The sequence below is a fragment of the Pistacia vera genome, unplaced genomic scaffold, assembly GCF_008641045.1.
Source record: "Pistacia vera cultivar Batoury unplaced genomic scaffold, PisVer_v2 Contig487, whole genome shotgun sequence".
Taxonomy (NCBI): domain Eukaryota; kingdom Viridiplantae; phylum Streptophyta; class Magnoliopsida; order Sapindales; family Anacardiaceae; genus Pistacia; species Pistacia vera.
The window spans coordinates 176,452-203,531 of NW_022196320.1; the positions used below are offsets into that span (position 1 = coordinate 176,452).

Sequence of the window (27,080 nt, forward strand, 5' to 3'; positions counted from 1 at the left end):
ACATTGATGACTCCCAAAAGAAAACCAAGGGAGCAAAAGAAAAAGCGTCTTGATCGCAGCGGGTACATCAATGTGAACATAATTTTCGGAGGGCCGCACCTCGCTGGAAACACGCGAGGAGAGCAGGAAAGGTATGCTCGCAAAGCGCATCATGACCCGATCAGGGGAATGAACACTTCGCAGCGACCTCAAAAAGCCAGAAAGGAGGAACCAACACCTTCTGCGAGAAGGAGGCAACTCGCTTGCACCATCCTCATGAGGATGCCCTGGTGATCACGCCCATGATAGGGTGTCATAATGTCTGCAGAATGCTTGTAGACAACGGAAGCGCTGTGAACACTGTTCAAGTCCGCTTTCGATAGAATGAACCTGGTCGAGGCCGACCTAAAGCCAGCCTCGAAGCCTCTATACGGTTTTACAGGGGATCACTGATCCCCAAAGGGACGATCCAGCTACCAGTCACGCTCGGCGACTACGACGAGGTGACTGGGGTTACTGAATTTTTGGTCGTGGACTGCCCGTCGGCCTTTAATGGAATCTTGGGGCGACCTTGCGTGAACCTTCGGGCAGTCACTTCCATTTATCACCTCAAGATGAAGTTCCCCACTCCAACGGGGATCGGGGAAGTAAGCGGATCGCAAAGCGCATCTCGCGAATGCTATGTAAAAGCGATACAGATGGCAGTAAGGGCATTTCGCGATGTGTGCCCCGCAGGTATGGCGATCAGTCGGATCGAGCCACAGCCTGGTCCAGCGGAGGATAACATAGATCCACGAATCCAGAAATCCTCCCCAGCGGCCCGGTTGAGGTATATCTGAGGTTTCGGTCGATCCGAAGAGCGAGCGAGTCGAGCCGAGTGTTAAGGATTGGAAGTGTCTAACCCAAAGCTTGCTTCCGAGCTGGTAAGCTTCTTAAAGGAGAACATTGACGTGTTGCCTGGTTGCACGCAGATATAGTTGGGATCAGCCTGGACATATTTGCCATCCATTGAAGTCAGCAGTGAAGCCAAGCAGTTCGCCAAAAAAGAAGGGCGATGGATCCGGAGCGGTACGCCACACAAAATCAGAAGTGGAGAGCCTTCTCCATGGATCTATTCGTGAGGCTCTCTACCCGACCTGGGTTTCCAACCCGGTCCTGGTAAAGAAGCCGAATGGCAAGTGGGGACCTGCGTGACTTCAGCGACCTCAACAAAGCTTGCCCGAAAGACAACTTCCCCTGCCTAGAATGACTAGCTCGTTGATGCCACCTCGGGACATGAGTGTTAGCTTCATGGATGCGTACTCGGGATACAAAAAATCCCGATGTATAGACCAGATGAGGAGCATACGACCTTCTACAGACGGGGGCTATACTGTTACAAAGTTATGCCCTTCGGCCTCAAGAATGCGGGTGCGACCTATCAGAGGTTGGTCAATCGAATGTTCTCCGACCAGATCGGGAGGACAATAGAGGTCTAGTGGATGACATGTGGTCAAATCCCAGGTCGCCTCAGAACATATTGCGCATCTCGCAGAGATGTTTGACATACTCGACTCTACAGAATGAAGCTGAACTCTCAAATGTTCATTGGGGTATCATCAGGAAAGTTCCTGGGATATATGGTCAATCAGCGGGCATAGAAATGAACCCCGAGAAGATTCAAGCTCTGCTTGATATGGGAGCCCGACCAGCAAAAAGCAGGTCATGAGTCTGAACGGGCGGGTAGCGGCACTTAGTCGCTTCATATCAAGGCTAACAGACGCTGTTTACCATTCTTCAATGTTCTGAAGGCTAATAAGAAATTCGAAGGACTCCCGAATGCGAGTAGGCATTCCAGAGTATAAAGACACCCTGGGAAGCACCTCTCTCTCTAAGCCTCTTCCACAGGAAATCCTGCTCATCTATCTGTCCGTCTCCCATTCGCGGTCAGTGCAGCTTTAATACGGGAAGAGAAAAAGGCTCAGTGGCCAGTATATTATGCAAGTAAGCGTCTATCGGATGCCGAGATGCGGTACCGAAAATGGAGCAACTAGCTTTGCTCTGCTGGTCGCGTCCAGAAAGCTGCGACCTTACTTCCATGCCCATACAATCAATGTGATGACAAATTACCCCCTCAGGCAGGTCCTTCAGAAACCAGAAGCCTTGTAAACTGCTCAATGGGCCATGGAATTGAGCCAGTTCGACCTAAAGTACAAGCCCAGGTCGACCGTTAAAGGGCAGGCTATGTTGACTTCATCCGGAGTTTTCCATCTCCCAAGCGAACAGCAGCCTAGCGAAGCCGTGCAAGAAAGTATTCAGAACCTGTCGACTTGGAACCTCTACGTCGACGGGTCATCAAAAAGGAAAAGAGCGGTGCGGGTCTTCTCTTGTGAGCCCAGGGGGCTCGAATTCATGGGATTCTCGGTTCGGGTATAAAGCGACCAACAATGAGGCCGAGTACGAAGCCCTGCTCGCGGGTTGCGACTTGCAAAGAAATGGGTGCAACCACGATCAACATTTACAACGACTCTATGCGGTCGTCAACCAAATTCTAGAGGATATAAAGCCAAGGAAGAGAACATGGTCTGCTACCTGAAAGGGGCTAAGACCGCGCTGGGGTCGTTTAAGCACTTTGAAATCGCTCAATCCCCAGAGAGAGCAACTCTATAGCGGACGCTGGCAAAGATAGCCTCCTCGCTGGATTCAGAGGCTCCAGACAATATTCCTGTTCGTTTCGTCAGTGCTCCAATAATCAGCTCGACCGAACAGCCGTAAATGTGGCTCAACCGGATTCCTGGATGACTCCATTACCCAGTACTCAAGGATGGGACCTTGCCAAGCGACAAGGTCGAGGCAAGGGTTGCGCGTAAGATCTTCTCGTTTACACTCATAGGGGACCAGCTGTATGAAGAGGTTTAGTGCCCCTCTCCTCCGATGTGTAACCAGTGAAGAAGCAGACTACATCATGAGGGAAATCCATGAAGGAATCTGCGGTAACCACACAGCTGCTCGATCTCTTGCGAACAAGGTTGTTCGTCAGGGATATTATTGGCCTCGGATCCAGGAAGATAGCACAAACTTCGTTAAAAAATGTGATAAGTGCTAGCGGTTCGCGAACATTCCGCGAGCCCCTCGCACGAGCTGACAACAATGTCTAGCCCCTGGCCATTTTCCATGTGGGGGATCGACCTTATCGGTCCCATGCCGGTTGGAAAGGGAGGGGTCAAGTATGCCGTGGTCGCGGTCGACTATTTCACAAATGGGTGGAAGCCGAACCTCTGCCGCGATCACGACCAAAAAGCTTAAAGACTTCGTTTTCAAGAACATAGTGTGCCGCTACGGATTCCCACACCCCCATCTCGGACAATGGAAAGCAGTTCGAACGAGGAGTTCAAACAGTTCTGTGATGAGCTGGGCATCCATAAAAAATTCGCCTTAGTCGCCAGACCACAAGCAAATGGCCAAGTTGAAGCAGTCAACAAGACCATCAAGCCCACTCTAAAGGCCAAACTTGGGGCAGCAAGGGATTGGCTGACGACCTCCCGAAGTTTATGGGCGTACAGGACAACTCCAAGAACTTCCACCTCAGAGACCCCTTTTTCGCTAGCATATGGCTGCGAAGCGATGATTCCTGTGGAGGTGGGAACTGGTCACTCGGAGAGACTTGTACGAGAGGTTGAAAACGAAGCACTTATGAGGGCAAGTTTGGACCTCGTGAAGAGCACGCAGCAAGGCTTCGCTAAGGATAGCAACCTACCAGCAGCGAGCTAAGAGGTTTTTTGATTCAAAGGTCAAGCGAAGAGACTTCCAGGTCGGTGACCTTGTGTTGAAGGAAGTTCTCCTCGGAACCAGGGAACCAAGTGCAGGGGTATTAAGACCTAACTGGGAAGGTCCATATGGGTCGATAAGGTGATCAGACCGGGGACTTACCATCTCAAAAGGCTGAATGGTTCCAAAGTACCCGAGCTTGGAATGCTGAGACCTTCGACCATACTATCATAATCCCGAACTCAATCCTTGTTAAGTTAGTTCGATTTTGTTCTGCAATTGTAAAGTATTATCCTGTTCGCTTAATGGTTCAAGTTTATCCTGTTCGCTTAATGGTTCAAGTTTATCCTGTTCGCTGTAATTCATGAATAACATTGCCTATGTAATTGAACTAAAATTGCAAACAGCACGCATGTATGAAAAGCGAATTGTAATTAAAAACAAAATGTATTTTCATTGATGTACAAGTAAAAATTAGACCCTTTTCAATGGAGCCAAAGCTCGTTACATACGGCTGGTCGGAGGGATCCTTCGAAGCAGCGCCCGAACCCTCTGTCTGGTCGGACCCCTGGCGGCTGCTGCTGCTGCTTCGTCGTCTTCCTCTGCCAAGAGCCGCAAAGCTCTTGCCAACCCGGGGAGGACGGACACCTCGAGATTGGGTTCTTTGATCGCAGCGTGTAAATAGCCCCGATGCCCAGTCGGCGGCCTTTTCCTCCATCTCTCTGACTGAATCCGCATTTCCTCAGTCAGTGAAGCGACCTTTTCTCGACTCTCCTGGAGTTCGGCCTCAAGAGCTCGTTCTCCTGTTCGGAGGCTCTTTCCTGGTCAGCCTTCTGAGCCCATATGGAGGTCGTCTGGATCTCCTGGTCCTTCTCCCCGACCTCCTGGAGAGCCTGGGGTATCCTTTGAAGCTCCTTACTTCCTCGCACGTCGCTCGAGCTCCGCCTTCTGGAAGTCTACAGTTCGCAAAGCGGCATCCTTTTGGACCAGGTACCTGTTCGCCGCATCGAATGCCTTGTTCTTTCAGCTTCGGCGGACTCCAGGCTTTCTTAAGCTTCGCGATCTCCTCTTACTCACTGGACTCCTTCGCGGCCCCAGCGGGTCTTCTCCTAGAACTCCTCATCGCAAGCAAAGCTGCGAGCAAGAAAGTGATTAGAAAGAAACCAGGATGAAGTTTTAAGAGCAGCTCGCTTACCCTGCTTAGATGCTGCTCGCTTACCTTGCTTAGATGCTGGAACGACGTGGTCATCAGGGTCGTCGCCGTGTCAGCGAACTCATCATTGATTCTGATAGTCCACACTCAAGCAGAGAATAGAATACCGGTTGATACTCGGGCAGGCTCCCCAGTGAGTCGAGCACTGGTGCGTCCTGCGATCGCCCGCCCACGGGCTCCTGCCCGACCTCCTTGAGTCCTGTCGCGACCTAAGGGCTCCTCCTCAGATTCAGTTTCAGATCGTCGACCTGAACCTGTTCCTCTCTTCGACTTTTGAGCCGGAGCCTTTCGCTTTGGGCGAGTCGGTGGTGCCTGAGCGACCTGCTCCGCCCTGGTCGTTCCTTGCACGAGTTGGGGGCGTAAGGGCGCGACAGTTCGCGTCGGTGTGCGGGGATAGGAAGAGCAGCTTCGGTCGCCTCCCATCCTCGATCGAGGGAAGACGAACGGTGTGCGGGAGACTGCCGGACTCCTTCGGAGGCATAACTTTGCAGAAAGTGCGGTAGTAAACAAAACATTCGGCGACCAGAAAGAACTAATATAGTTACCTTCTTCAAGGGGTTCTAAAGACGCGTTGCTATGATAAAACCGTACTTCCGCAGGTTCGCGGTAGTCACTAGCTTCCGCGTCTCGGCTTTCCTCGGGCAGCACTCCAAAAGTACAAGTCTGTCCGGGTCATCGAGCAAGTCTTGGCTGTCGTTCTATTGAACTGCAAAGAAAGAAACAGGTCGTTATCTAAAGCATGCGAACATATAATATACCTAACGAAGAGAACCTACTTGGCGTCTGAAGTGGCAGTAGCCATCATAGTAGAAAAAGAAGAATTTGGTCTCGGTAGGGCTCCCGCGTTGCTGGGATAGCTCTGTATCCCTCGGCAATGGTAGGTCACCGGGACAAGTAATACGAATCCTGTCCACTCTTTTGAGATAATAGGCGACGCCGAGCTCCACCGCCGTGGCTGCCAAGCCGCTCTCGCAGCATGCGATGTACCGCGACGGTGATGACTCGCGTTCGTGTGAGCTGCATCGGTGCGATCCAAAGTGATCCAGGACCGACCTGATGAAAGGATGGAAGGGAATCATCCCTCCACCCTTGAAGATCTCTTAGGAGATCGCAGCAAGACCGTCGGCAGGATGTCGCGACGACCTGGTGTGGTCGAGGAACACCTCAGCTCGGACGTATACTGTCTTTTACATATCAAATTCTTCTCGGGTGAGACCGAGAAGACTTCAAGGGACGCGTCCGCGGGAACTTCCCGCGTGGACGAGTGGTTCCTCTCGGGTCTGGAATTGACGGATCCATTCGAGTTGCCAACATCGACAGACACGGTCCTTTAGGCCTTGTGTTTTGTCTCGTGCGGCGGCAGGGGATAATTCCCAAAACCCTAATAGTAATTGAGCCGCCACCCACGGCTCGAGTCCGACAATAGTGGCGCGTCTCTGGTGGAAACACGAGAGACTCAATGCCGTTGCCCACCAACACAAACCTGGAAAAAAGAGAGGAAGAAGAATTTACCTTTGGGATGAGTAACGAGCCGAAAATCGTTTTAGTAGCTGAGAAGCGCCGATTGGAAAGAATGGTTTCTGGTTGCAAAGGCTTGTCACTTGAAGCAAAAGGGATTTCGTGACCTCATCTGAAAATGTGAGTTCTTATATGGGCAAAGAACCGATGGTTGCAGCCCGTCGAACGAAGCGACAGCCTTCTCTCTCTCCGCATTTAATGCTCCCCACGTCGCATAATGCCATAATAAGGGCTGACGTTTCCAAATGCGTTGAGCGTCAAAAGTGCCAATACGACGTCGAGTCAGCACACCACACATTTAATACACCAGACACATTACAGCGCGAGAGTGCCCGATAGCGCGGATGCAGGTTCATTGAATCTCTCACAGCATAGAAAGGAACGCCCGACGAATCCAGGTCGTTAAAATGACGATTCTCGGTCGCTTGGCAAGAATTGTGCGAGGTCGTGTTCGCCGAAGGTCATGCCGAGCTTCTTCTATTCAGGTCGGAACAACAAAACCTCCAACCGCGGCATGACTTAGTTTCCAAGGTTCGACCCTCAAACCTTACAAACTAGGGGGCTTCTGTTATGACTAAGAAATCAAAGGCTGACATGGAGTTGCGTAACGAAACGTGGCCTGCTCCCGTCAGAACGGTAAGCGCACGTCAGGCCTGCCAAACGCCCTGGTGCTCCCACGTGTCCGCTAGCCTGCTCTAAATCGCGTGAAATCGGCTTGGAAAATGGGTAGTGGGACGTAAAATCAGATTAGGTCCTGACAATCACACCAACCCAAGGATTTAGTGATGATTACGGACATAAAACTGGGTATAAGAAGAGGAAGACCCCTTCATTAAGGGGATTCGACAATTTTTACAAAAAAACTCTCTCTCTCTCTCGCTTTTGTATCTATTTCCCAACCTTTTGTAAGTCAGTCCGCTGTCGCGACCTAACCCACACTATCAATATCAATACAAATCAGTGGACGTAGGACTTGCTATCTGAGCATCCGAACCACTTTAAAAACTCTCATAGCATTTATTTCGCTTTTTATATTCACTTTCACGTGTGCTTTTTGATCAATCAATGCTGCACACGTATCAGTTAGTTGGTGCCCAAAATCAAGCATTAACAGTATGCATGCACCCTTACCATAGAAGAAGTATTATTTTGCACCATCTTCCTTACCATGGTAGAAATATTTGTTGCAAAATAATTTCCTGTATCAGGAACCAAGCTGTCATCTGATTGTAACCCAGATTCCACCTGAAATAAGAATTATAGAGAAACAAGAATTAATTGTGTGAACAGAAGATATCTATTTGTAAGACTCATTGCCCAAACAGTGAGTTGACGATTGCTAAGATTCTACCTGAAGCAAGAATCATAGATAAACAAGTATTAGATCTTGATACTTTCCTCCTGCATTATGTATTTACTTGATCTTTGAAAAGTTTCCCGAGATGCATGCTCTATCTCACCTCTGTAGAAGTTTTCTCAGCATATGTTTCAGCATCAGAAGCCAACCGGGGACTCGGTTGATCATCAACGGGAGTTGAAGTATTACGCTTGCCCCTTGGATTTTTTTTCTACGTAGCGAAAAACAAAATCCTTCTGCAAAAACAAATGATAGAAGTGAATGCTTTGGTATCAAATATTTGGGCCTCACGAGGTTTAATACCGAAATAAACACATCATGGCCAATGCCTTAGTCCAATTTTGGTAAGACTCACGTTTAAATCTTCCTTGTGAACTAACTATATCCTACAAATTAAGTTAATTGGGCTTCAGCCCATTAGTCTACGATAATCTATAAATAGAAACTAGAATCCTATTTGCCTTCTAATTCAGTCAAGATCCTGAATCTTACTATAATTGGAAGATACTAATTGATAAAAGCAAGTCTCAAGACTTCTTTCCTAATTGGAACTAGGACGGTAAACGAGCCAAGCCGAACCGAGCTTTTGGCTTATCGAGCCTGGCGAGCCTCAGAATTGAGACTCGAACTTGAGCTCGGTCGAGCTTGAGCTTTTAGGCTCGTGAGCTCGATATCCTTACCGCCAATCACCGACACCATAACCAGAACAGGGAATCCAAAACCTTTAGCGACCGGACGGGGAGATGACGTGAGCGAGCTAGAAGCACCTTCGGCATCGAATCTCCGATAGGAAAAGCTACTGCCACTACAACTCTCGGACTCGCTGACGTCAGCACTGAGAGAGTAGCTCTCGCACCTCTCGCTCTGCTGATCAGAGGCTTCGTCATCGGAGGTCATGCTCCCCATTGCGTTCGGCGATTACTGATCAAGATCGGACGGTTGAGACCAAAAAGTAAAGAGCGAGAAAAAAAAGCAAAAGGAAAGAGAAGAGAGACTGTGTTTCAGCTCGTTCATTGGTTCCTTCACATTATAGTACCTTTTTTTTGGGTTTTTTCTTACCTTTTTTTTGGGTTTTTTCTTTATTTTATATCAACTGTAGTGTGGTTAGTGGTGTGGTGTGGTGTGGTGTGGGAAACTGTCATTTTTTTAAATTTTTTTCACCGAAAAATATCAGTATAATACTTAATGGTTTAAAAAATACCAAAGCACCCAGCGTAAGTATACAGAATTTACGCGAGCCAGACTAAGCTCGCGAGCCCACGAGCCGAGCTTCACTGTGTTCGAACTCGACTTGGTTAACAAACTAAGTTCGAGTCGAGTCGACTTGATAATAACCGAGCCCAGCTCCAAACGAGCTCTAACCAAGTTGAGCCGAGCTGACTCGTTTACAGTCCTAATTGGAACTCCTCTACCAAATAGGACTCGGAGTCATATTAAGATTCCAACCTTCTTAGTTCTCCATATAAATAGGGGCAAACCCTTTCATTATTCATTCAGAAACCATCTATAGCTTTAGCTCCTAAATTATTGCTACCAAGAATCACCGTTTTCCCTGCCGTAAAACTTAGCTCCGACTACCTTTACCACCTTCAGCCACAGCAAAAGCTGTTACAGCTAGCTTTGTATTAGTCTAGCCTTAGTTGGCCACATTATTACGGTAAACACTTTCCTCTCTCATCCCTCATTAAATACTTTCAACCTCGTTAATTTAAGTGTCGGAGTGCCTACGACATATACCACATCGGTGTCACCCAAGACTTTATGTTTCCTTTATTCTCTTTATGTAGGTCCATTAGATCTGGTTCGCTTTTCACAAAATTTGTCTCTTCTGAGTCAACCGTAGATTTTACGTCAACTCCAAAAAAAGGAGAAATGAAAACAGAAAGCAATACACCTTATAACGAGAGTCGTCATCATCGACATAGTACTCGTGCATAACCCAGTCAGTCTTGATCTTCTGCTTAGGAGAAGCACCACGTTTGTAGTAAACATAGTTCTTTTTGCCACCAATCCGCTTGCCAGTACTTTTATCCCTGACTTCACTATCGTTACCTGTTTTTTCTCAGTTACCTCTTCCGTTTGTTAGGTGGGCTTGTTTACCCTTCACGTTCTTATATGTTTCAGAGAAAAAGGGCCACGCTTGTTCATCGGAGTTAATTTTTGAAAGTCCTGGCATCAAAATTAAATTCACATAAAAAAACTGATTGTGATATCTGACCAACTGATTATTGATAGCTTGAATCCACTTACCTGGCAACTCAGATGGATCGAGCTTGAAGATATCAAGCTCATTAATCTGGTCAAGTACAGAAAATTCAGGGTGAAGCCTCTTCTTCTTGAGCAGACGGATGATCTCTATTGGCAGCTTACGGTCCAAGAATGCTACCAGAGAGGCCATAGATATCAGAAACAGTGAAGACAAGAGAGCTAGCTATCTCTGGTCTCCGATGGGGAAGACTTTACGTTTTGACTACACGCTAAGCTTCTTATGTACACAAAATCGGTACTACCTTCAAGTGTGAATGTTTGAAAATTAACACTATAGTCCAAAATCTGTTTTTCTGGGTTCGAATCACCTTAGAGCCAGCCACCACATTTGTGAATTATCTTGGAACATTAGGATTCCAATTCTACTGGTCCTAAATATAATGATATTAGATTATGAATGCATCATTTAAATTCTTTAACAATTTCTTGAGCTAAAAAATTTCCTAAAAATTTTTGACAAGTTAATAAGTGCTTTCTTTATTGGAAATCACAGCACAAAACAGGTTGCTTCTTTTGTACATACTGGAGGGCCTAAAATCGCTTGAGAATTTCCTTTGTGATGCTCAAAACAAGTGTTGCTGGGTTCCGGAAACTTGTCTTTAAAAGGTGGAGAAACTCTACTTCAAACCACTCAATCAAGCAACAAAATTGAGATATAAAGGCAAAGAATAAAGAGCCTCAATTTATTTTCAAGTAAAAAAAATGAATTCATTCATTGATAAACATCCCTTTAATCTGTAAAGAGACAGCTACACTTCTGAAGTAAAGAAAGAATAATCAAAGCACACTCAACAAAGATACACTTTTGGTTCTCTCCCTAATACAAGAAAACAAAAAGGAGTTTTTTTTTTTTTTTTTTTTTTTTTAACAATCAAACTTCACACTCCTTCAATTCTTGCACTTGGAGGCTTGTACAATTTCTCAACCATCTTCCTATATTCTGCAAAATTCACAGCAAGAAAATTAATCAGACAAACTTCAACAAATGGGTTTAATATTTCGTGTACCGTCCTGTAGGATGAATCAACATTAAACGCTCAGAATAAACAAGAAAGTGACCAACATAAGTAGTTTCATCGATCTATGCATACCTTCTTGATTGCACCATAGCTGAGCTGCTTGACTGTTTAGAGGAGAGCTGATGTTTGGTTCTGAAGATAACGTAAAAAAAGTAGAAACCATAAGAATAATTCACAAAACAAGATGTCAGAATCACCCAAATTCAGAAAAGATTATTTGCATACCTCCAAGCAAGCTCTGGATAGATATCAGAATTGTTCTCACATCATAAGCAGATGACCATTTATCCTGTAAATTTTAAACCAAACGAAACCGGGTTCAGATGATATGAAAACCATATAGAGATAAATGCATTTAGAGGATACAACTTGTGCAGAATGAGGAAGGTTACCTGGAGAATGTCCAAGCAAATATTGCCATAGACATCAACATTGGGATGGAAGCAACCGGTTTCAAACTTCACCTTGGGAGGCTTGAATGGATAATCGTTTGGGAAATAAAGGGATAGCTTGTACTCTGTGCCTTCAAAAACTGTGTCTTTGCTTCCATGGATTGTACCTTTCCAGGAGAATATGTTGTCCTCTTCAGGGAATGCAGATATCCCAGAATCTCCACTCATCTGAAATTATATTGAATTCACTTATAGGAAACTTCGAACTTTAATCCTTTAAGCCTTGAAATATGATCATTACTCTTGGTGAAAACAGTAACTTTCCTCTTCTTGGTTATAAATTTTCTCAGAAAGCAAACAGAAATTTAGGTAAAATAACAAGAAAATAGATCACAGATTCGGGCATAAATTCACTTGTAAGCAACTTAAAATTTTAATACAGTTGTTTTTCTTAGCGAAAACGCTAACTTTCCGTTTCTGGGTTCTTAATTTTCTTCCCATCCAAACAGAAAATTAGGAAGTAAAAAGAAAAAGAACATTATAGATCAGTCTCTTACCATTAAGGCCATCAGTTCAGACTGCAATCTGTTCAATCAAACATAAAAGAAAAAGAACAGTTAGAAAATCCCAAAAATCCTAAAAAACTTCTAGAAATAAGCAATCAAATCAACTTAAAAACCCAATTCAAGAACTCAAAGATTCACCTTTGAAAAGGAAGTAAAAAAGAAAAAGAAAGCCCCATAAATCAAGAAAAAATAAACCGACAGAGATTAAACAAAACACCTCACAAACCCACATTAAATTCACAAAAACAAACACTAAAAAATTAAAAAAAAAATAATGTAATAAATAAAACATTACCTTTTAAGCACAGATTGACTATCAACGGTCTTGACCGGATTAACAGATTGCTTAGTAGCCGTTGTGGTGGTCGGAGAGGCCACTGGAGTGTTGCTTTGGTACCCATTAACAGTAGCCATAACTTCGTTTTCTTTCTTCTTTTGTTTGATCAATTCTTTATCCAAACAGCAAAATCTAAAGAACCCAGAAAAACAACAAGAGAAAGCTTTGAACTATTCTTTCAGAGAGGGGAAAAAACGAGAAGAAGAAGAAGTGGAGTTTTTTTACTTCTTCTCTTCTTCGTCTGAGGGGAGCGTTTTAGAGAGAGAGAGAGAGAGGAGTGAGGAGCGGAGGCTTGTGGGTTTGGTTTAAAACAATGAGGGAGAGGCTAAACGCCGTCGTTTTTGTGGAGTTTTTTAAAATAATATGAACGTTGCGAGGGCGGCGTAGATTCGTGCTTTCTTTGGGTAATGCAACGGCTAGTTTTCATGGGTGTTTACGTTGCCTGCCTTTCGCTAACATGCGCACCTTGCTTTCTTAGAGTTTGGTACTTAAAAAGAGCGCCTTTGCCACATAGGATGGAATTTTAAAATATTATTAACTGGAAAAATGGTTATTTTATTGGTTCGCAATCTGATTTGAGATCTTATTTTTAAGATAAGATCGTATGAGTTAATGAATTAATTTTCATGAGGTAGGATAAAATAAAAATAAAATCTATTAAAGTATTGGAAATAATAAAAACTCTCATGCCGTCAAATTTTAAATATTAAAATAAACGGATAATTTAGTAATATATACTAATAACTACTAATAATTCATTAATGACAATTTTTTTTTTTTTGTTATAGTATCTAGAGAAGTTTATGTCTTTAGCTCTTAAAATAATACTAAAAATGGGTTGAATTATTGATGTGATATAACCTTTTGATCGGTAATCTATTTTACAGCTTAATTAGACTCGAGTTTATATCGTAATTAATCTTTTATTATTAGTTTGAATAAGTAAGTGTGATACATGCCTAGTTAATAAGTACGGGTACGGCAAAAAAATGATACAAGAATTTTACGGGTATAATACGGTAAACAATAAAAAATACGTTTATAAAAATTCGGTCAGATACAGGAAAAATACGATACAGGTATATACGGGTTTAATACGGTCAATTGTCGATAATATGTTTTGAAAAATACGACAATATCAATTTTAGTTTTAACACTTTTATGGATTACCTAGTTAAAATCAATATAGCATTTCAAATGCAAAGTATTCAATTAACTAATAATACAAATATACAATATATAACTAATATTCAAATTATAGTCTCCAGACTCAAACACAATATTTAACCATTATTCTTTACTAATTTGAAACTTGATAAGTTTGATATTAAATGCAACCAATTTTAACTTCCCATTAATCCATTAAATTATATTAAATCGAGGATGAAAATATAAAAGATTAGTATTAATGCAACCTGAAATATAAGATTAATCAATAAATAAAATAATTTCATAAAATGATTTTTCTGGATAAAACGCCACCGCTTATTCTTCATCAGCAGTCCAGCACCCACCGACTCAGTCTCACTGTCTCACACCACACAGCTGCCGCAAGGCAGCAAACCGTCATCAGCCCTTCCCGCTTCCGCAAAGCCCAACCACCTCATGGACCCTCACCCCTTCCTTCCCAGCGCCTCCACCTTCCAGCGAATCCACAGTGGCCACCCAACCTACCTTCCTTTCCAAAATAACACTTTAAACTAAAATCACCAGCCACCGAAATCAGAATCAACAAATGAAAAAAAGTATGAAAGAAATCCTGAAATTCAATAGTGAGGATGAAAATCACTGGGGGTTGTTCTCGGTGAGGGGCTACGCTGGAAGTGGGGACGCGTGAGATGGGTGTTAATTCGTGAATAATCTCTTCCCTTACGATTTCTTCTTCCCCCACCAAAACGACGTCGTTTCAATCAATTTTTTTTTGCTTTTGCAATAATTCGCGAATTATACGCGAATTATACGGATGCTCCAATAATTCGCGAATAATTAAGTAGTCATTTAAAAAGTGCATAAATACGTGTTTTATATGCTAATTATACGGTTGGTCGTATAATTCACGTATAAAACGCGTATTTACTAACTATAACATGAAAATAATTTATTTTTGAAGTAAGAAATTAAGCTTATGTAATATATGCTAAAGGAATATAGGTTTAATAATCCAGGCTATAATGACAAATCCATCTTGAGTTGATTAAAAAATTCTTAAGTAAAATGAAAATGTTATATTAATTTCAATTAATGAATATATATTTATTGATATGTTTAGCATCTTATTATTATTCATTAATATATTACTATAGTTGTAAAATGCTAAATACATTATTTATTATTATTATTATTATTATTATTATTATTATATATTGTAATCGTTTAAAACACTTAATTATGTTGAAATTCGGGAAGGTATTTCAATAATCTTTTTTAAATACAATGACATAATTATATTTCACATAGAAGATGTTAATGGAACGGGTTGAGTTGGATACTAAGGGCTGTTTGGTATACTTTTTTTTTTTTTTTTTAAAATAATATTATATTCTGAAAGGAATAATATGAAATTTAATCAAATATGATAAGATTTTGAGAATATGTTTTAAGGGTATGCAAAAAAAAAAAAAAAAAATAGCAGTTAACCGAACCAATACGCAAACCGAACTTGATTTTTCAAGTACTCGAAAATTTGAGTAAGTTTCGGGTAGTTATTATGCGATACCCTAATTTTTGATTCGGATATCAGTATATATTTTAAGGAACCAGGTACTTGAAACCCGTTTCATTAAAAAAAAATAAATAAATAAAAAACTAGGTTTTTTTTATTAAAACTCATTTTCCTTTAATTCCTTTCAACTTTCAAGAGTAGGATGGGCACAAAGCCCAGCACCGCAGGGACCCGCACCGCCTCGGCCCGAACGAGGAGGATTTTTCTCGAAACGTTCGTGCTTTGGGTGGGATCGAGCCAAATTAGCCCCGAATTCGGGACGGGATCGGTCTTGCCTGGTTCGGCCCTTTATATTTATATATATTTAATTTTAATAATTAAAAATCAATCATATATACCTATATTAATTTTAATATTTGAAAATCAATCATATATACCTATAATAATTTTAATATATGAAATCAATTATACTTATACAATGACAAATTAATTATGTAAGTATTTTATGAAACTATTACAAATAGATAATAAATAAAACTAGATTAAATATAAAATATATATATCATTATAAATATTTGTAATATATATTTGTTAATGCTATGAAACAAAAGTTATACATTCGACGTTATATATTATACACTATATATTATACATGATATTATACATTGATATTATATATGGTATATACTACATAAGTATAATATATATAACATTATATATTGTACATTAAATTTATCTAATATGTTATTATCTATAATCTTACGTTATACATAATATATATATATAATATTTATTTGTTGTTTTGTGATTGATTATGTCATAAATCATTATAATTTTTTTTTTGCCCTCGTTGAATCATTATTTCAATTTTATTACCTAATTGCCTTGTTATATTGTGATAACTATTTTATAATTTATTATATATATGGTAGTTTATTTATTTAATTTATTATAATATATATGTATAATATATAATATTTACTACTTATATAGTAAAGAGATATTATATATGTTAATACTTATTACTTAATACAATAACATAATATTATAATGTTAATATGTATTTGTGTGTATAGTATATATATTATTATATATATATATATATATATAAAATAATCCGAATATATATATATATATATATAATGTATTATAATTATCATTTTGATATTTGGATTCATTATAATTATTAATCAGGGGTGGATCCAACACTTGTTGAGGGTGGGCATTTTAACAAAAAAATACTAATATGTATAATTGTGGGATGAGTTTTTTTGGCAGCTCATGTTTTCAATCTTGATACTGTCATGTTTTGAATCTTTTGATTATAGATTTGTCATATTATAATATATTATTAATTTAATATGATAGTTTTTATATTTAATATGTACATTATAGATTTAATTTTTTTTTGATGATATGGTCTTTATGTTTAATATATATATTATATATTTAATTTTTTTTTTTTTTGGTTGGTATATATAATTTGGAGAAAAGGATAATAAAACTAAAAAAGATACAAAAAGACAGAAAACCCCCAAACAGGGAATTCGGGGAATCTCGTTTGGGGAACGGGCTTTTTCGGGGATTCCCTGAATGGGCTTCGGGTCGGGATCGGGAATCCCCTTGGGCATTCGGGCTGGGGCCGGAGACAAGGGTCCCCGGCCCGTGCCCATCCGTATTCAAGAGGCGAAAGCCCCTAATTGTATTTGCTCTAAAAGCTAACCCAGTAACCTGCACATTTCTCTCCAATTCTCCACTCCAATTGCAATTTGCATCTTCTTGATTTCATCTTTGTCCATCACGTTAGACATCTTCTTGGCTTCTTCATTTTTGAGTTCTCCCTCTCACTTTTGTCCATCACGGCAGACATCTTCTTCACTTCTTGGCTTCTTCATTCGTCAGTCTTTTGATTCAAGTTTTGGTTTTATTCATTACTATTCTTATGTAGTTTTAAGTTTCTAGCTATGACGTAAAGATTTGAGTCGGTCTTTATATATATATTTTGGGTTCGATTGATTAAATCTGGAGAGGATTTTTGTTTATTTTTTAATTTTGTGGTAGTTGTTTAGTTGATCTTTAATAGTGTTGAATTTTGAGATCTTGTTTATTGATTTATGTTGGCTTATTTAATATTTGATTTTTCCTCTTCTATATACAAGTTTCATGATTTTGGTTTTACTTTTAATTATAATAAGTTGTGTAGAATGTAGATGTCAAGAAGAGAATTAATTTTTAGCAAAACGGTTAATCAACTTTTCCATCCAAGTCAGATTTGAAATCTTAAGCATTTAAGGTATTAAATTAAAAGTTGATGTAGTATATAGAAGGAATTGTATCTACAAATTGCAATCTAAAAAATAAAAATTCAAGAAAGGTTATGCAAATTTGGGTCATAAATTGGGTAAGCAAAAACCGACCCGAATATTCGAGTACTCGGAAAACCGGGGTCTTAAAAAGCGGTTCGGTTATTGAGTACCCTTGGAGGGGTACCTGGTTTTTCGGGCAAAACCAGTTCGGGTACCTGAAAAATCGAGTTTGAAAACAGACAGATCGACTAGATTTGATCGATTGTGTGTCGTTCTAATGTCGACAGCTGATGGTGGCAACGATGATGACTAGCGGTAGTTACTGGCGAGTGATTGTTGCTTGAGTTGGTAGAGCTATTTTTGTTAATTTATAAATTTTTATTGAAAAAAATAATTGTTAAATGTTTTGAATAGAATATAATAATATTGAATTTTGAATTGATTAATCAATATTAAAACAAACACATTTTTCACTTTTTTGGATTAAAGTTTGAAAAGTTAAACAAACAGGAGGCAAGATATTCGTGCCTATGCTCATGTCTACCTTTTTAATGAATATCCAAATCCACTCTAAAAAATGGGTTGAATTATTGGTGTGATATAACCTTTTGATCGGTAATCTATATTACAACTTAATTAGACTCGAGCTTATGTCCTAATTAATCTTTTATTATTAGTTTGAATAAGTAAGTGTGATACATGAGAATAATTTATTTTTGAAGTAAGAAATTAAACTTATGTAATATATGCTAAAGGAATATAGGTTTAATAATCCAGGCTACAATGACAAATCCATCTTGAGTTGATTAAAAAATTCTTAAGTAAAATGAAAATATTATATTAATTTCAATTAAAGAATAGATATTTATTGATATATTTAGCATTTTATTATTATTCATTAATATATTACTATAGTTGTAAAATGCTAAATACATTTATTATTATTATTATTATATATTGTGATCGGTTAAAGCACTTAATTACGTTGAAATTCGGGACAGGTCTTTCAATAATCTTTTAAATACAATGACATAATATATTTCACGTAGAGATGTCAATGGATCGGGTTGAGTTGGATACTAAGGCCTGGTTGGTAATATATAATATTATATATATATATATATATATATATATATATATATATAATATTATTAATAATATTCTATTTTGAATATGTATAATAAGATTTAATCAAATATGATAAAAATTTGAGAATATGTTTTAGGGGTATGCAAACAAAAACCGTTAACCATAAGAAACACAATAATTGAACTCGATTTTTTGGGTACCCGAAAATTCAGGTCGGTTTTGGATAATTATTATGCGATACCTAAATTTTTGGTTCAGGTATCGAGTATATATTTTAAGAGAACTGAATACCCGAAACCTGGTTTCATTAAAAAAATAAAAAAATAACCCGGTTTTTTTTTTTTTTTTTTTAAAAACTCATTTTTCTTTTAACTCCTTTGAACTTTCAAGAGGCAAAGCCCCAAATTGTATTTGCTCTAAAAGTCTAACCCAGTAACCCGCACATTTCTCTCCAATTCTCCGCTCCAATTGCAATTTGCATCTTCTTGATTTCATCTTCAAATCTTCCTCTCACTTTTGTCCATCACGTCAGACATCTTCTTCACTTCTTGGCTTCTTCATTTGTCAGTCTTTGATTCAAGTTTTGGTTTTGTTCATTACTATTCTTATGTTGTTTTAAGTTTTTAGTTATGATGTAAAGATTTGAGTTAGTGCTTTTTTTTTTTATTTTATATATATATATTTTGGGTTCGGTTGATTAAACTCGGAGAGGATTTTTGTTTATTTTCTAATTTTGTGGTAGTTGTTTAGTTGATCTTTAATAGTGTTGAATTTTGAGATCTTGTTGATTGATTTATGTTGGCTTATTTAATATTTGATTTTTCCTCTTCCTGTATACAAGTTTCATAATTTTGGTTTTACTTTTAATTATAATAAGTTGTGTATAATGTAGATGTCAAGAAGAGAATTGATTTTTAGCAAAATGGTTAGAGATGCTAATCAACTTTTCCATCCAAGTCAGATTTGAAATCCTAGATATTTAAGGTATTAAATTAAAAGTTGATGTAGTATATGGAGAGAATTGTATCTACAATATAAAAAATAAAAATTTAAGGAAGGTTATACAAATTCGGGTCATAAATCGGGTAAGCGAAAATTGACCCAAATATTCGAATACCAAAAAAATCGAGGATCCTAAAAAGTGGTTCGGTTATCAAGTACCCGATTTTTCGAGCAAAACCGATTTAGAGTACTCGAAAAATCAAGTTAAAAAATGGACAAATCTACTGGATCCAATCGATTGTGTGTCGTTCCAATGTCGACAGCCAACAGTGGCAACGATGATGACTGACGATGGTTACTGGCAGGTGACTATTGCTTAGGTAAGTGAGACTATTTTTATTAATTTATAAACTTTTATTAAAAAAAATAATTGTTAAATATTTTAAGTTAAATAGAATAAGATTAAATTTTGAATTAAATAATCAATATTAAAACAAACATATTTTTTACTTTTTTATATTAGAGTTTGAAAAGTTAAAAGACAAGATGTTCGTGCCTATGCTCACGTCTACCTTTTTAATGAATATCCAAATCCGCTCTATTATCCACTCTAAAAAATGGGATGGGATAGCTTTAGGTTATTTTTTTTAATAGAAAACTTTGGATCACTCCATTAGATTAATACACAGTCACACACACACACACACATATATATATATATTAAAAGTAAAACACTATATATAAAGTATTTATTAGAATAGATTAATCAAAATAATATTTTCTAATATGAAACTTATATTGAAAGTTAAATAATTCTACCACAAAAATTATCCAAAAAATTCATAAACAAACAAAATAAAATTAGAATTTTAAAGTCTAAAATTTGCAGGAGTTTAAGTATCAAACACCATACCAACAAACCCTAAACAATTTAATTACATACCGTGTTTTCAGATTCACAAGTGAAGACGCTAATCGAGCAAGTAGACATTGATTGGAAGGTTTCAATGTCTGCCTAAAACAAGATATACAAGAGCCTATCAAAAGCAGCTCGTCACAACTCAGCAGTTGTCAATTTGAAGAGAAATTTTAAATCAGAAAACAGCAAGAAATCTTAGCTTGATCACAACAGTCAGAAAGGGAGAACTCTTAGTTATGTAGCTTGATCACACGTGCTATCCTCTCGAAAAATATCGGACACATGCTCATACTGAACATTAGGACCTCCCTCATCCACTCGGGCGCTACTCTCTCAAATGTTCCGAGAGATACTACACGGTAGAGCAGCTCTGATTCCTTCCCGGCTGCATTTTCTACCCATGTTAGACTGAATGAGTAACCTGTTATGGACACGACAAAACAATAGTGTCAGTTCAACCCCTGTAATGTAATCTCAATGAGTGCATGATTTTTTTGGGTCAAAATTTGACTGAAACACAACTACACAGAAAACCTGCAGAAGACTGAGATTTAGTGTCAAATACAGAAGTATCAATTAAGCATACATTTGTACGTGCATGCATCCCATGACCTACAATTACAAAGATCTGACAACCCATGTAAGCATGAAGCTGGTCTCTCATTAGGAAAGAAAATGTCTCGATATTTTGTCTAATAACTAGAATCCTTTTCCTCCATCTGTATCCTAAAAGCAGATTTGGTTTATTCAAAATAGAATGCATCCCATATTCCATCTCTCGGATTGGATGCTATTAATTAGTACGACACACCATCAAAATATAGCCTTCTGATCAAATATTAGCTGTAAGAGAGCATTCACTTTAGATTTGATGTGAAATTTCAACATTTCTGGAATTCTTCATGATTTTCTAGTGAGTTCTATCTTCCTACTCGTGTATATTTCCTTTAATCCAATTAGATCTTTTACCAATTTGGATAATAAACAAAAATACATAAATCAAATAACATTTAGACATGGTGGAAAAACAATCAAGCAGGAGTGCAATGGAGAAAAAAGAAAAGAAAAAAAACAGACTCAAGTAAATAGAAAGAATTCCAGAATTAAGAATTACCACTTGATTGATGCAGAGCTGAAATGCATATTCCATCAGTTTGAGAAAGTGCAGATACTTTCATGCCGACTAGGTACTCAACGAGAGCTTGAAACAGACAGTTAGGACAACCACTGTCATTTACATCACCTTAAAAAAGACAAAAAGTTAATACAAACAATTCAAGCAATAACATCATGTATTCATGTGTAAGTAAAATTTCTAAAGTCTACCTGATCTGTCAATAGTTCTTTTGCAACATTCTGGCTGGAATTACAATAAAATAGTCAGAGAGGGAACTAATTATTTCAGCGCAAAAGGCATAGGGCTATAAGCATACCAGCCGATCATATACAAAACCTCCACTGGACACAGTTTCTTTTGATAAATCCTTCATTGATTCTCCTGCAATGGCATCATCTTGGCCACTGCAACTAGGCATAACTGTACCTTCTCTCTCAGTCCTAATTTCACTGCTACGCTTTCTTTTCATTCTTTTGGAGGAGCCAGTAGGCAACTTTCCAGATACAGTTTGGGCACCTTTAGGAGTATTCAGCTGCATGTTATCATTTTTGTCATCCTTTGAGCATGAAGAAATTCTCTCTTGATAAAACTTTTGGAGCCTCTCAACTTCTTCAGACAGAGCTTTATCTGCCACAAATTTTGAGATCCTCAACAGTGAACATGATTTGACTACTTGGCCAGAAAGTTGCCAAATAATATTCAAACATATACTACAAATAGTAAGCTTTTGAATACTTTGATCAATCACTTTCGTGCAAATCAGTCACAATACTTAGACATGAACCATAGAAGTATCAAAAAAGGCTTGGGTATCAAGAAAGCCGTTTAGATATGAGTCTCTAAAAATTTAATCTCGAAGGCAAAACCAAATAAAGAGCTCAAACATGTAGCAGCAATTTGAAGTACACATAGAATCCATCCAATACTTTAAAAAAGTGAACACATTCAGTAGTTATTAATTTGAATGTTTTAACCAACATAACTAGCTGGTATCTGTCAGCTACATCTTTTGTATGATTCACATACAAATGCAAGTATAAAAAGTTCCTAAAGCAGAACCTTTTACAGAAATTAATCAACTTGAAATGTCATAGTAAGCAATATCTTATAACAATGATTATCAAAAACCTTGGGCATCACACAAACCTTCTTACACAGAATCAATTCTATTTCATTCATAAGCATGAGATGTTTTCCATATAAATCTAATGTGTCCAGATGGAATGAGACCAGGGTACTCAAGGTGCAAAATTTTGCCACTACATGAAGAGTTAACCAAAGAAATCTATCAAACTAACTCATTTTTTCTTACTCTTTTGGTTCTCTTCCATTAAAAGTTTTTGGTACTCAACAACTTGTTCATTGTTCGTGCACCTGCAATGAAAGTAAATATGTTGCAGAGTTCTGTTATTTAAGCCCCTTTATCAAAACAGAAAAACAATATGAGAGAAGAATAAATGAAGAAGAAGGAACAGCAACAAATAGAACTAAGAAAAAAGAAAGAAGAAAAGAAAGCTTTAGAAGCCATGCCTGATGGTGTCCAATTCAGTTCTCAAGTTGTTAACTTGAGCACGTAGCTGCTCATTATCATTTCTCAAGTATTCTATCAACTCTTCTGCAGCTGCAATGAAATGAATTAAACAGTAAAATACTGAGGAATTTTTAAATTTTGAATTTGATCTATAATTCTAGTGAACAAGGTAAAATAGATATAAAAAAGAAAAACCACTACATTTGAAAAACACTTCATAGGTTTTATACAGAGATGACATGTTATAAAATAGAAAATTTATCTTTTTTTGATTCTTGAAATTAAACGGACCCAAATAATATCCCAGTTTGACCTTAATAGTTCGAATCATATTGGCAGTGACACAAAAAACTTTGTTACAAATTTATTTTCCTTCATCTGCAAAGACTTATACAAGAGGAACAAACACTAAGAGTATGGTCATCATGCTTACAAAGATGACAACAGACAATGAGCTGTTGATAAATGCTTATGGTCGAATCAACACTAATTGAAATATCCAGAAGTTCCATTTTAAGGCAATGGCAATATGCCTTATGATCTAAAAAAAACCTCAAAGATGCAAACATGCTGAAAAAGGATTCTTCATGTCCACCATAAATCAAGCCTCAAGAACAAAAGAGAAGAAAACAAAATTGAACAGGGTTTCTTGTGAAAGCACAGTAACTTCAGATCTTTATATATGTTACAATATCAGTCAACATTTCATTATAAAATTGTCAGCCCAGAAGTGACTGAATTTGACCTAAATTATTCGGATGATAGAACTCACAGCTTGCGTCCAATAATCAAACATATTCGCAAAATAATATAGAAATCAAATCTACGAGCTACATAAAATTTCCATTTCATTTATGGCACTCAGTTCTTGCAATATAACATATCAAGACAACAAAAACTCAATAATTCGGAGAATTGGGTAGATAGGCTGAAGAAATACATACCAGTCACATAATTTACAAACTTCAATTCTTGATCTTTGTTAATTTCTTCAAATTCAGTGAATTTTTTCTTCTGAAAAAGAAAAAAAAAATCAGCTTCTTCTCTCCTCTAATGTAAATCAGCAAGGACTTTCATTTCCTACACTTTTCCTTAATTTCTCGGCGATAATTAACAGAAACACAAAAGATTAAAAGAAAAAGAGAAAAAAAAAAAAATACCTTCAATTTATCGTATTTCTCAAAGAGCTTCGCGTACAAAGACTCCATCTACATCAAATAATGCAAAACAAGCGAATTTTCACACTGAATCAAGTTTTCTGTTGTTTTTCCTTGGGTTTCTCGGCGATCAAACACAGAAATGCAGAAATTGAATTAACAAAAGAAGTCGAAAGAAGAAGTAGTGAAGCGATTACCGGTGTTTGGGAACCGAGAAAGCGCGGGGAAGTGAAATTTCAAATTTCAGAGAAGTGGATCTCCGCTCGCTCTCACGGTTTCGACTTGTGGTTGTGGACTTGTGGTTGCCACTGGGGTTTTTCTCACAAATGACCACTTTTTAAAGCATTATAAAAAATCACCAAAGTTTTGAGAAATCGCAAAACTACCCTTATTGGGGAACCACGGTCCATGGGCCTTTCTTGGGCAGTTAGTGTTACATATGGGCCATGGGCCCCTTGGCCCATAGCCCACTTTCATGTGGCTAATTTCTTCATCAAATAATATATATTACTTTTTTTCCTTAAAAAGAATTGAGAATGTATTTAATAATATATTGGAAAAAAATTTATATAGGAATAAAAAAAATAATTGCTAGAACAGAAACTTAATACTGATCTATACACCAACACAAAACAATCACACCAAAAAACAAGAAACAAGAAACAAAACAGACACACAAACAAGCCATGATTTACCGTGGTTCACTTATCCTTTTATGGATAAGCTACATCAACGTTGAGCTCAAGAACGGTATGAGCTCATTGCACTTCTATTATCAAGAACAATCAAAATTACACAGATTCAACACTCACAAGATCTACCCAAATACAACTGCAATCAGCCTTACAAGATACTCTCTGAATATCTCTTACCCGAGAGAACAACACTCTCACCTGAATGATTAAACACCCTAACCACTCGACTGATTTCACCACAATCTGGAATAATAATCTCAACCCTAACACAGAGAAGTGCAAACCCAGAAAACCCTAAAATATGTTTGTGTTTGTTAATCTGAATGAAAGTGCGTTTATATATGGTTTGACTTCGTGGTTGATCCTAGCTGTTAGTTCTGGAGTGCATCCTGCGGTCTAAAATTGTTCCGGTCATTATGCCTAAAACGACTTCGTATTCTTTTTACTCAAAACGACGCTGTTTCAGGCTTCCACATTTAACAATCTCCACCTTGGAAGCACTGGAAACAGTCTCTTTGTGCAGCTTGCCTGGTACCATTCTGTCATAGCTCTTTATCACTCAAGACTACTTGATATACAGCAAGTTCAAGTAGTGCTTGAACTTGGATGGAGTGATAATTTTGGTGCCCATATCTGCTGGATTCTCTTCTGTGGGTACCTTCTTAAGTTCAATGATTCCACTTGCAACTTGGTCCCTCACGAAGTGATAGCGGACATCCACGTGTTTAGTTCTTTCATGATACACTGGATTTTTGCTTAGGTGGATCGCACTCTGACTATCTGAATACACTATCACCTTTCCACCAATTAGTTTTACTTCTGTCAGAATTCCTTTTAGCCATAAGGCTTCTTTAACTGCATCTGTTACTGCAATGTACTCTGATTTTGTTGAAAACAGTGCTACAATAGGCTGCAACTGTGATTTCCAGCTTATACAATTTCCACCCAGTGTAAAGAAATATGCAGTAGTTGATTTTCTGGTATCCTTATCACCTGCAAAATCAGCATCTACAAAACCAACCAGATCAAGAGTAGTGTTTCTTTTACAGTATTCAAGCCCAACACAAGCAATACTGTTTATATATTTTAGCATCCATTTTAGAGCAGTACAATGTTCCATACCAGGATTGGACATATACCTGCTTAACATGAAAATGGCAAAGGCTAGGTCTGGCCTAGTACTAATCATGGCATACATCAGTGAACCCACAATATTAGCATAAGGGACAGACTCCATTTTCAACAGTTTTGACTTAGTTTTGGGGCATTGGGACTTACTGAGAATAAACTGGCTGGTTAGGGGCATTGAGACCAGTTTGGCACCAGCCATGCCAAACTTTGTGACTAGTTTGAGTAAGTAAGATTGTTGCTGTAGTCTAAGTTCACACCTCTTTCTATCCCTGTTTATTTCCATGCCTAAAATTTTCTAAGTATTTCCTAGGTTTTTCATGCTGAATTCAGTGTTTAGTCTTTTCTTCAATTCACTGATCAGGGTTTTTGACTTACTGATCAGCAACATATCATCAACATATAAGAGCAACTAAATGGGCAGATTATTATCCATTTTAAAATAGAAACAACTGTCATATTGACTTCTAGTGAATCCTATACTATTATAAAGGTGTCAAACCTTTTGTACCATTGCCTAGGGGACTGTTTTAAACCATATAGGGACCTTTTTAGGAGACATGCATGTTCAGGGAACTTAGGGTCAGTAAACCCCATAGGTTGGCTCATATAGATTTTTTTCTTCTAGTGTTCCATGAAGGAATACAATGGTGACATCCAACTGCTCTAATTCTAAGTCTTGATAAGCAACTACAGACAACATCAACCTAATTGTTTTGTATTTTACTATAGGGGAGAAGACTTCATTGAAGTCTATCCCCTCCCTTTGGGTGTAACCCTTAGCCACCATTCTGGCTTTATACCTAGGTGAGTCAGCTATGGAAATGCCCTCTTTAAGCTTGAACAACCACTTACATTGGGTCAGCTTCTGATTACTTGGTTTTGGAACCAATGTCCAAGTTTCATTTACCTTTAAAGATTGCATTTCCTCTTCCATAGTTGTTCTCCATTTGTCCTTATCTTTGGATTCCATGGCCTCTTGATATGTATCAGGTTCAGACCTAAGCACTTCAGTACCTGCAAGCAGAGTAGTGTAAATCAGTTCTGCATATGAGTACCTTGAGGGTGGTTTTACCTCTCTTCTGGTTTTGTCTCTGGCCAGTTGATAATTTGTCAGTTCATTTTGCTGTGGTTCTGG

The 27,080-nt window shown here is 38.3% G+C and overlaps 4 protein-coding genes across 4 annotated transcripts; all 4 read right to left on the reverse strand.

The window, feature by feature from the left end:
- Nucleotides 1–7,589: 7,589 nt before the first annotated feature.
- On the reverse strand, nt 7,590–8,842 carry LOC116146998. The gene is made up of 3 exons (XM_031432422.1): nt 8,582–8,842; nt 7,918–8,050; nt 7,590–7,702 (listed from the first exon to the last, which is right to left on the reverse strand). The coding sequence occupies exons 1-3, from the start codon at nt 8,718–8,720 to the stop codon at nt 7,621–7,623; spliced, it is 354 nt and encodes a 117-aa protein (XP_031288282.1). The 5' UTR covers nt 8,721–8,842; the 3' UTR covers nt 7,590–7,620.
- A 502-nt stretch (nt 8,843–9,344) lies between these two features.
- LOC116147027 (NAC domain-containing protein 86-like) lies at nt 9,345–10,212 on the reverse strand. The gene is made up of 4 exons (XM_031432456.1): nt 10,065–10,212; nt 9,915–9,983; nt 9,709–9,866; nt 9,345–9,401 (listed from the first exon to the last, which is right to left on the reverse strand). Exons 1-4 carry the CDS (start codon nt 10,210–10,212, stop codon nt 9,345–9,347), a joined length of 432 nt encoding a protein of 143 aa, XP_031288316.1.
- Nucleotides 10,213–10,923: 711 nt separating this feature from the next.
- On the reverse strand, nt 10,924–12,677 carry LOC116104882 (ubiquitin-conjugating enzyme E2 20-like). Its single transcript, XM_031391322.1, has 6 exons — nt 12,355–12,677; nt 12,051–12,078; nt 11,494–11,721; nt 11,327–11,390; nt 11,174–11,233; nt 10,924–11,022 (listed from the first exon to the last, which is right to left on the reverse strand). Exons 1-6 carry the CDS (start codon nt 12,471–12,473, stop codon nt 10,961–10,963), a joined length of 561 nt encoding a protein of 186 aa, XP_031247182.1. The 5' UTR covers nt 12,474–12,677; the 3' UTR covers nt 10,924–10,960.
- Nucleotides 12,678–20,285: 7,608 nt separating this feature from the next.
- On the reverse strand, nt 20,286–24,406 carry LOC116104895. Its single transcript, XM_031391334.1, has 8 exons — nt 24,123–24,406; nt 23,907–23,976; nt 22,962–23,052; nt 22,744–22,805; nt 21,748–22,058; nt 21,641–21,674; nt 21,429–21,557; nt 20,286–20,735 (listed from the first exon to the last, which is right to left on the reverse strand). Exons 1-8 carry the CDS (start codon nt 24,168–24,170, stop codon nt 20,545–20,547), a joined length of 936 nt encoding a protein of 311 aa, XP_031247194.1. The 5' UTR covers nt 24,171–24,406; the 3' UTR covers nt 20,286–20,544.
- Between the last annotated feature and the right edge of the window lie 2,674 nt (nt 24,407–27,080).